This window comes from Octopus bimaculoides, chromosome 2 (genome assembly GCF_001194135.2).
Source record: "Octopus bimaculoides isolate UCB-OBI-ISO-001 chromosome 2, ASM119413v2, whole genome shotgun sequence".
Taxonomy (NCBI): Eukaryota; Metazoa; Mollusca; class Cephalopoda; order Octopoda; family Octopodidae; genus Octopus; species Octopus bimaculoides.
In genome coordinates this window covers 133,508,356-133,518,999 of record NC_068982.1, presented here as the reverse complement: position 1 = coordinate 133,518,999, position 10,644 = coordinate 133,508,356, and the positions used below count along the sequence as shown (strand labels likewise).

The following is a 10,644-nucleotide window of genomic DNA, read 5'->3' as shown; positions in this document are numbered from 1 at the left end:
ATATATATATATATATATATATACACACATAGCCACAGGACTTAGGTGCTGGAATGGCTATGTGGTAAGAAGCTTACTTCCCAACCACATGGTTCCAAGTTCAGCTCCACTGCACAGCACCTTGGGCAAGTGTCTTCCACTATAGCTTTAAAAATTGTAATAAAGCATACCTCAAATTCATCAAACTTACCTCAAGCAAGAGGGCTAGGGGCAAAGAGTCCTGGTGGTGATGGTGGGGGTTGTAATTGCTCTTTTTGCCCTGTACCTATAAATTCAGTTCTGCTTTTAACATTACAAAATACTCGATCATTCCCTGTATCGAGGAAGCAATTTTATAACACCCTCAATTCATGAACAGAACATGATATCACTGTATATGCCAAACTTCAAAATCTCTGACTGTCGTTCATAGAGACTACACATCTATATTACTGATGAAAGATATTAAATTAGGATGATGATGATGATGATGATATATACCTACATACATATGTTAATCTGTTTCTATTTAAAACAGGTTGTGAACAGTAAATGGGCTAGTGAACTATCTAATCGACATGAAACACAGAAACGTGAATACAGAAACTGGGTCATGAAGGTTCATGAAGACACACAAGCCACTGTAGGATCTCCCCATCCAGTGTAAGGACTTTTCTTGTATATTTGATCACCACTATATTCTTGTATGCCACTCTTGATTTGTGTGCTTTCTGCATGATGCCCACTGTAATGAGACTGCACCAGGTTTATTTTCTCATCAGTAACAGATTAAGCACAATGAATGGGCTATGAAGTCTGATATCTGAGTGTTGGTTCTTACAGACAAAGTGTCACCATTATCACCACCACTACCATTAACAACAGCAACTAGAATAATTGTCATCGTCATTATCATCACCTTCATTGTCATCATCATCCATTCTCCATGCCAGCATAGGTTAGATGACCCAAGTCAGTTCTAATTCAGAGTTATTGTCACCTACCACTCAGATTTCTTACATAGGCATGGGACCAGAAAATTGGTGAGAAGTAACAGTCAGATATACCTCAATTTCAGAACTTGACTGATAAGATTTTATTTAAACTCTGAAATGAAGAAATGCAAAGTTGATTGAGTAAAATCTTGATTCAAAATGTAACTAACACAAAGCATTTTGTCTGTCACTAATAATTTTACCAGATGGGTTCATAGGAAGACCTGATGGGGGTCGTAATAAAACCAAAATATGTCTGGAGTTGTTCCCCGTACTTCATATAGTAATTATAACAATATTAGTCATTTGACTTTTGTCCTCATTGCACAATTATTTCTTGTTAGCTTTTTGATGATTCTTGCATTAAATGTGTTAATACTAATTATTGTTTTAATGTAGCTGGCATGTTTAAGATAAATAAAATTTAGTTACTAGGGAGTCCATTTGATGAGTGCTTACTCACTTTGCATATGAGAGACCAAATTATCGGTGATACAGATATTCAATTAATTAGTATGTAAACATAGGAACATATCGTATTTATTTGCCATTTCATTTTATGATGTGATATAAGTGGATGGAGCTTGAATTGTTAAATATTTTCTGAAGCTTTGATTCAGACGTTAATTAAATCCTGATTGTTTGTGATAAATTTACTTGATATGTGATAAAGAAACAAGAAGTCCATGAACTGAGTCAAATATATACACATAGTCTTTTATGTAGCACCAATCATTTGATTGTGCCCATGCCAAGGTCTTATGTACAAATTTCTATAAACATACAAATTCATATCTAAATTCATTTATGCTGGCATTAAACAAGAAAAAAATCTAAGTAAGTGTTTACATTTTTCTTTTGTTAGTCGTCGTGTGCGGGCCATGACTGCCTCAGCACTGCCTGAAGCAGAAGAAGATGAAAGAATCGGACGGTCACGAATTCGGTTAGAAGAAAGTTTCACCATTCACCTAGGTAGGCAAACTAATTTTCTTCTCAAATATCTTCCTATTTTTCATTTCATTTTTTTTTTAGTGTTTTTTTTTAATCTTTTAGTCAGTGGGTTATACAATGCCTGAGACTCTCTACTGGGCCTTTGAGACTTTTGAGAGGAAAGGAGAAGGTTATCCTCACACTAGAGAGCTGATCTGAATGCTTGTGTGGATTCCGTTAAAGGCACCCATAGACAAGGTGATGGTATTAAACGCTGTATAGATTGACATGGGATTGTAACATACTAGATTTGATGCAAATATATTTGCTGATACATTTCATTCAGACCTAGAATTAGAAAACAAATATCAAATTAACTTTAAAGATATGAATTTTATACTTAAATCGTCTCAGAATTAAACGGCTAGATATTAAAGGGAAACAACTCTTGTAATGTTAAAACAAATGACTAAATTTAAGAAAATTAGATAAATTAGTATGTAAACATAGGAACATATTTGTTTACGATTTTATGATGTGATATAAATGAATGGAGCTTGAATTGTTAAATATTTTCTGAAGTTTTGATTCAGGCGATAAATTGAATTGAGGTCGTTTGTGATAAATTTGATGTGTGATAAAATGGTGGATTGATGATTTTTGAAACAAAAATATGATATATATCTTTTCAGTTGCAAGATTTTAATGCTCTCTGTTTCTATTACTGTCTTTGTACAGGGGCACAAATGAAGACAACACACAACTTGAGGCTTGTGTGTACAGATATTCTTGATCTCTGTCGTCATAAACCCCATACTGTTGGGTAAGCTGTTATTTCCTTTCTTTATTGTAATCTGAAACTGAAAAATCTAAGTTTTCACTCACTCATATTTTAGCATTGTTTAATTGTTAAATACAAATGTAATTTAAATGTCTTCAGACCCTTGTGGTACTTATAAAGGTTAGTGTTTTGTTCTGATTTCATAAATGAAATCTATGAGAAGGAGGTTTCTGTTTGTCACAGCTAATATCCAACATCTAAGTAATGAGACAAGAGAGCAACTATATCTTATTCAAGGTACACCTTGCTGTTTAAAATAAAAGAACAACACAATGAATAAATGTAGTCTTAGATACACTATAGATGCGAGTATGGCTATATGGTTAAGAAGCTTGCTTCCCAACCATGTGTTATTAGGTTCAGTTCCACTGTAGGGTACCTTGGGCAAGTGACTTCTACTATATCCTCAGGTTGACCAAAGCCTAATAAGTGGATATGGTTGATGGAAACTGAAAGAAGCCCGCCATGTGCACTTGTGTGTGTGTACACCCTTGTCTTGACATCACGTGATGGCTATAAACAAGCATCACCATCATATAGGTAATGTTCATTTCCAGTCCCATGAAAATCATGTCCAACTATGAGAAAATATTACCTTGCTTGGAAACAAGTTAGTGTTGGCAACAGGAAGGGTACCGAGTCATAGAAAATCTACCTCAACAAATTCCACTTAATCCATGCAAGCATGGAAAAGTGAACATTAAATGATAACTGTTTTCCTCATGATGTAGGTGGGGGTGAAAGAAGGCTTATATAAGTAATCTGAGGTAAATAGGAATAGGCTCTCTCTATATATATATACACACACACACACGCACACGTTAATATTGAACAATGAGAATGAGTGCTCAACACAGCATTGGGGGATAACAATTCTTTATTTATGGGTTAAGGCTACCCTTGCTTTCATGTTCAGAAAGAAATACTTTAACAATTGTCAAGCCTACCACATGGAACATTGGAGTTCATCTCCTCCTTAGTTTTAATCCAAAATAGAAACAACTCCTGATGTTCCATGTTGTAGGCTTGATAATTGTTGTTAAGTGATTTCTCTCATGAAACTAGTGGTAGGCTTAACTCATATATGTATATATATTCATCATCATCATTTTAACATCTATTTTTTCCATGCCTATATGGGTCAGATGGAATTTGATTTCCTCTAACTGGATGCCCTTTCTATCACCAACACTCACACCCTTACTAATGCTAGATGTAGAGGCTTATTTAGCATTTGATGCCATTGTTGGCATAAAGTCAAAACAGCATCTCATCCAGGTTAATCCTGTTAATAATCAAATTTGCTCTTTGGTTCAACAGTTTGATATCCCTTTCTTCTATCTGGTGCATCTCCTTTACTTTTGTAACAGTCTACAACGATGCTGCTATTCTAGCCATTGGGCATGATACCTTGTATTACCTGATTGACTAGTTGAGTGACTAGCTCATACTTTATTTCTTACTTATTTACTGCCCACAAGGGGCTACACATAGAGGGGACAAACAAGGACAGACAAATGAATTAAGTCGATTATATCGACCCCAGTGCGTAACTGGTACTTATTTAATCGACCCCGAAAGGATGAAAGGCATACTTTATTTCTGCAGATGTTTTAAGCATCTCAGCAACCATCTCCGATGATCCAGCTGCATTTCCAGCCTTTGTATCCTTAATCACTTTATTTACCAGACTGCTTCAATTTGAATAGCTGGTCCCTCTGTTAGAGTTACTTGGGGTAGATTTTCTCTCTCTCTCTCTCTCTAGTAGTGCTGGCCTCTTATTATACCACAGACAGTATACCATTACACCAAGGAAACCTAGCTTCTCTCTTGGCATAATGGTGTTGTGGTGATCTGGTATTAAATAGACATATGGTTCAATTATTGGTGATTCTGTCCTCTTTTCCTATCTAAGGGGTACTTTTACTTGATATATTATGAGCTTCATTTTCATGTATTTTCAAATTTCTCAATGCTTTAAACAAACATAAATACACTCACACACCCTTTTAATGACTGTTTGGTTCCCTTTTGATTTCTGTCTCAATTCCTGTTACCTTGGGCAAGTATCTTCGGATCTTTTTTAAAATGGGGGCCACATTTTTCATTAACAAAACACTTTGAAACTTGGAACACTGGTAGAATGTGTCATATAAAACATCTTTTTCTCTTAGTCTTCTTTTAAAAAAAAGAAATCCATAAGTTATTCCATGTTAAAGTTGTCGTATTTCTGTAATTTCAACCAATCACTGACGTCCATTCAGCCGATATACATTAAGTGCCGACTACATAAACAAACGATTCTGAAACAATTAACCCTAACCCTAACCGTAGGGTTAGGGTTAAGGTTAAAGCAAATAAAACGAAGGTATGGAGATTAAATACGCTTTACATCGCTTAATCAGCCAAAGGAGTAAATATAAACAACTGAATACTTGTCAGTGATTGGTTGAAATTATCGAAATAAGACAATTTTTTACATGAAATAAATTCGAATACAAAAATATTTTTCTGTTCTATAACACAAAATAGATAAGTATACGAAGTTTGAAAGTCTTTCCGTACCAAAAACACTACGTAAAACATTAATGAAAAATGTGGCCCCCGTTTTAAAATAGATCCGTATCTTCTACTGTGGCCTCAAAGGCTCATGAGTGGATGTAGTAGGTGGAAATTGAAAGAAGCCCAACCTGCCTCCAACCTTCACCTTTTCACCTTAGAAACAGATGAGGATTGGTGGTAAGGAAACTATCTGGCTGCATAAAATCTGCCTCATCAAGTTCCATCCAACACATGCAAGCATGGAAAAATAGATGTTAAAATGATGATAATGATGTGCATCATGTGTGTAAGTGTGCGCATCTATTATCACCACCATCATGTTAATTTTGACTTTTCTATGTTTGCATAGGTCAGATGGAACTTGTTGGGGGCAGACAAGATGCTCTTCCTGTCACCAACCCTCCGTTCTTTCCAAGGAAGATAATATCTTCCTATGGCCAGAATTTTCTCACAGAAGTTTGAAAATGAATGGGTCAGTTCAGTTGTATGATGGAGATACTCATTTACAACCACCATGAAATGTCAAAACAGTGAGGTGGGGCATGCACGCGCACACACACACACACTATGTATAATCGCTCGTATTAAATACATAAATATTTTAATAGTATTAATACTTTGATACAATAGAGCACTCAATATAAATTCAGTATATAATATTCTCATTGAATATATTTAACTAAAGATTTATATATACATATATATATATGTATGTATAGGTGCAGGCATGGCTGTGTTGTAAGAAGTTTGCTTCTCAACCACATAGTTCTGGGTTCAGTCCCACTGTGTGACTCTTAGACGAGTGCTTTCTGCTATAACCCCAGGCTGACCAAAACCTTTTGAGTAGATTTGGTCGATGGAAACTGATAGAAGCCAGTCATATCATATCATATATATATATATATATATATATATATATATCACTATCCTTTTACATCCACTTTCCATGCTGGCATGGATTGAATGGTTTGACAGGAGCTGATATGCCACAAGATTGTATCAAGCTTCAATGTCTGCTTTGACATCCTTCCTAACACTAACCACTTCACGGAGTGTACTGGGTGCTTTTTACCTGGTATCAACACTGGTGAAGTCACCAAGTAACTCATAAGACAAGCCCCCTTTACTGAGATGGATATAGTATTGAAGAAGGCAACATTATGCCTGGTGATCAGAAGTTAAAGTATGCTAGTGGGGCAGGAACTGGTGTCTTGCAGTGGAGGAGATACATGGCTACCTCACTTGTAAAGAGGGAGAAGATGGTGGTGAAGAGGAGTAACAGGAATTTGAATATAAGCAAAGTCGACAGGGTGAATGGGTAAGTTTGTGATAGTGTGAAAAGAAAGTGGCAGATGGGCAGAGATGGAGGGGAATGCAGTGAATGATGAATGCAAGTGGTGTGGTGACTTGTGAATAACAGGGGAGAGATGGTAGAGGCATTAGGAGGTACCACAGGCGATGTGAAGTGTTAGTGATATGTGAGAGATCCACAGTGCCAAGGATGAGGTCAGAGGTACATAGGGGTGGAATTATTGGCAAGTGAACATAGGTAATGGAGGATGTCATTGGTAGGATGAGAGGGTGTACAAGAAAAGTGGAGATTAAAGAGGTGTTCGGTAGACAAAAATAAGGTGGTTCCAGAGAGGGTGAGTAAGGGGACAAAAAAGGTGGAGGATGAAATATGTGCAGCTCTGCTCTCAAATAATTACAGCAGCTGAATGGTTAGTGCCATAGTCAGAAGAGTGATAGAGGGATGGGTGTTAGGAAAATAAGTTGTGAGAAAGAAACACATCAGGGACAGATTAGGTGCAGGGGCATTGGTATAAATAGTATGCTTTTGGAGCCTCCACAAATGCCATTGATCTCAGTCTTTTGTCATCTCCTCCATGAGACTCAACATCTGGAAGTCGTTCTTTATTACTTCGTCCCACATCTTCCTTGATCTTCCTCTTCACATGCTCCATTCACATTTAGTGATTGGGTCTTTGTTATGTACTTGTTCCCTTCCAAACTCACGACATGGCCATATATATGTTGCATGTATGCACAAACATACATATGTCTGTACAGGTGTGTGCTTGTGTGTTTACTGTCTTCTTGCCTTGACATCGCGTGATAGTTGTAAACAGGCATCACCATCATGCAAGCAGTGTCCTTTGTTTTCAACTTTCCATCAGGCCATGGGGCAATATCACCTTACTTGGAAACAGGTGAAGGTTAATGACAGAAAGGGCGTCAAACCATAGAAAATCTGCCTCAACATATTTTGTCTGGCCTGTGGAAGCATGGAGAAGTGGATGTAAAAATGATGATGTGTATATACATATACATACATACATGTAAAACCTGTATTGTCTACATGTGTATGTATGTGTGTGTATATATATATATATATATGTGTGTGTGTGTGTGTGTGTATGCATGTGTGCATGTGTATCTGTGCAGACATATGTACATATATCTTATTTATGTTTATTTATTCATATATATAACATATATGTACACCACAAACACACACATATATATATATATATATATATATATATACACTCACAGAATTGTTTTTTTGTTTTGTTTTTCTTCCTTGTATGCTAACATTGCACATTCTGGCGCATTTTGTGTTACTGACCTTCAGGATTTCCTACAACAAATGTCAAAGTATATGTCATATGTATCATATTATCTTAACTATGTTTACTTCATCAATCATTTTTGAATGCCAACTGAAAACAGTACCCATTTGACTTCTACTAAAAAATACCCTTTGTATGGAAGCTACATTGAGCCTTCTTATAAGCAACTATTATTTTATTTCCTTATGAAACCACTGTCCTATTTCTTGTGTTCCATAGACAAAATTTTTTTTCTTAAAATAAAATATTTTATTACTGTTTGCTGGTTTTGCAATATTGTATCGAATGACATGTTTGTGTAACTAGGAAAGGATACTGCCTTTAGTTTGTTGGGATTATCAAGACTGAACAAAATGTAGATGACTGTGAATGGTATTCTTTTTTGTTTTGTTTTAATTGTTCAGTCTAGAAAAAAGGGCTTTTGCTGGCCCTCCTAGCCTGGTGAAATTTGTTTCATAAATGTTTGTCTTGAACCTTTGAAAGTCAATACCTGTGGGAAAGACATGATGAGCAGGGAGAGAATTCTAGAGGGTTAATGTTCTGGGAATAAAGAACTGGAGATAGTGATTAGTACAGGGCCTGGAGGAGAAATGAAGATGAACATGAGAAAGTGATGTGAGGAAGAGAAGCAAGTAGCATAGGAATATCTGAAGAAAACTGTCCTGCACCCATCCATCTTCAAGGAATAGAGGCTATTATAATTGTGAAGAGAACAGAAATAAGAATGGTTTGGTGGATGAGTCCAAATGTCTAATTGAGACTTTTCAACAATGATTACAGTCCCATCTAATGATCACTTTAATTTTAATGGTCTTTGTGCTCAGAAATGTTTCGGACTCTTTTTTTTTTTTTTTTCTTTTGGTTTAGAGCATGCAGACTTGTAAATATCAAGAGAATTTTCAATGACATATTATAATTACTAAAAGGTTTAAATTTTGTTAATACATACTCATGCATCATATGGAGAACATGAGATGCAGGCATGGCTCTGGTTAAGAAGTTTGCTTCCCACCATATGGTTCTAGGTTCAGTCCCACCGCATGGCTCTTTGGGCAAGGTAAATTTCTTCTATAGCTTCAGGCTGACAGAAGCCTTGTGAGTAGATTTTGAAAACAGAAACTGTTTTGTGTATGTGTGTGTGTGTACATGTTTGTGTGTGCACGTGTGTGTGGTCATCATGTGATAGTCGAGAGCATCACTGTCATACAAGCAATGCCACTTGTCTCCAATATCCTGCAAAAACATATCTAACTTTGTAGAAATATTCTTTACTACTCTAGGCACAAGGCCCGAAATTTTTGGGGAAGGGGGGGCAGTCAGTTAGATCGACCCAGCACACACCTGGTACTTAATTTATCAACCCCAAAAGCAAAGTTGACTTTGGCAGAATTTGAACTCATAACGTAAAGTCAGATGGTGTGCTAACATTTCTGCCAGCTTGCCACCTTACTATGTAGAAATATTAGCTGATTTGGTAATGCATGTGGTTTACAAGCTGTGTACCTGTTTTAAACAAGCTTTTGTAATATTTCTATAGTTCTATAGTTTAATTTTCTTTATATGCTGCTTCTATGATATGATCACATATACATCTGTTCAGTTTAGGGGTACTTTGTTTTCACTCAAACTGTTTAAAATCTCATTTGTGAAAAAATATGGAATTTCTGAGACAATAATTAAAAAAAACTCATTTGAGTATTAATAACTTCACTTGGTAATGTATGTAGCACTAAATGGTGTTGCATACGCTGGTCTCCTGTGAATTATGTTATATTTAAAATTGATGATAGTGATGTTGGTGACTATGTGAGTCAACCGAACCAACATATTCTGTATAAATATTACATTTAAGCTCCCTAATAAACTATGATGTGTTACTGTTGAACACTGCAAATCAGTTGGGTGACCTGTCAAATGAATGCTTTAACTCTGGAGGAATTGGGTGCAGAAGAAAAGTTAGTGATGATGGTCAGATGGTAAAAATTGCAATATTTTGGTCTCATTATGAAGGTCCAGAATTTTTGTGTCTACATCCTCAATAGCTGGTGGATGGAAAACAGGCTTTCAAATGACAGAGAAGAAAATGGAGTGGTGATATAAAGAACTGAATGGGGTGGGCCCTGGCAGAGTGTTTGAGACCACAATATGTGACAAGGAGTGGTAGTTGTGCCTGAGGCCCCCAAGCGTCACCCATGAGGCTGAGCATATTCCTTTATTCCTTCCTTTCTTATTTCATTCATTCATTCAATAAACTAAAGGCTAAAAGACTGAGTAAATGTATCAGTGTAGTATTTGACTGACATTTAGTTGTTTGTTGGATCAGGGTGATGTAAACCTCTGGTAAACAGTTGATTTGGGTTATTGGTTTTGATTTGTATTTACATACATACAGGCATGAATGTGTGTGTGTGTGTGTGTAGAGTAAATTCAAATACTGATTTGACTTTCTTGATCTGTATTGGTTAACATGTTTCTCTGGTCAGTAAACAGAATTGGTGAGTTGATGCTTAGACTATAAAGGAAACGATGTGAAATTTTATAGAGCAAATTGGCATGGTGGGACTGAAACCTCTTTCAATTAATCTCTTTGTAGATATTTGAACTCAGCTTTGCAAGATAATAGAAGGCTTATGGATCATCCATAGAATGGTGGGCTGGCATCAGAAAAAAGATTTGTAGTATTTCTTCTGAGTCTGGGACATTT

General features: G+C 36.2%; 1 protein-coding gene across 2 annotated transcripts in view; it reads left to right on the top strand.

The window, feature by feature from the left end:
* The window catches only part of LOC106880132 (protein C12orf4 homolog), a 148,527-nt gene that overhangs the window by 121,280 nt on the left and 16,603 nt on the right, over positions 1-10,644 (top strand). For both annotated transcript variants that reach the window (XM_014929955.2, XM_014929954.2), the window contains 3 exons: positions 518-642; positions 1,840-1,946; positions 2,643-2,727. In XM_014929955.2, the coding sequence (XP_014785441.1) occupies positions 518-642; positions 1,840-1,946; positions 2,643-2,727 (317 nt within the window). The remainder of the gene's footprint in view (positions 1-517; positions 643-1,839; positions 1,947-2,642; positions 2,728-10,644) is intronic.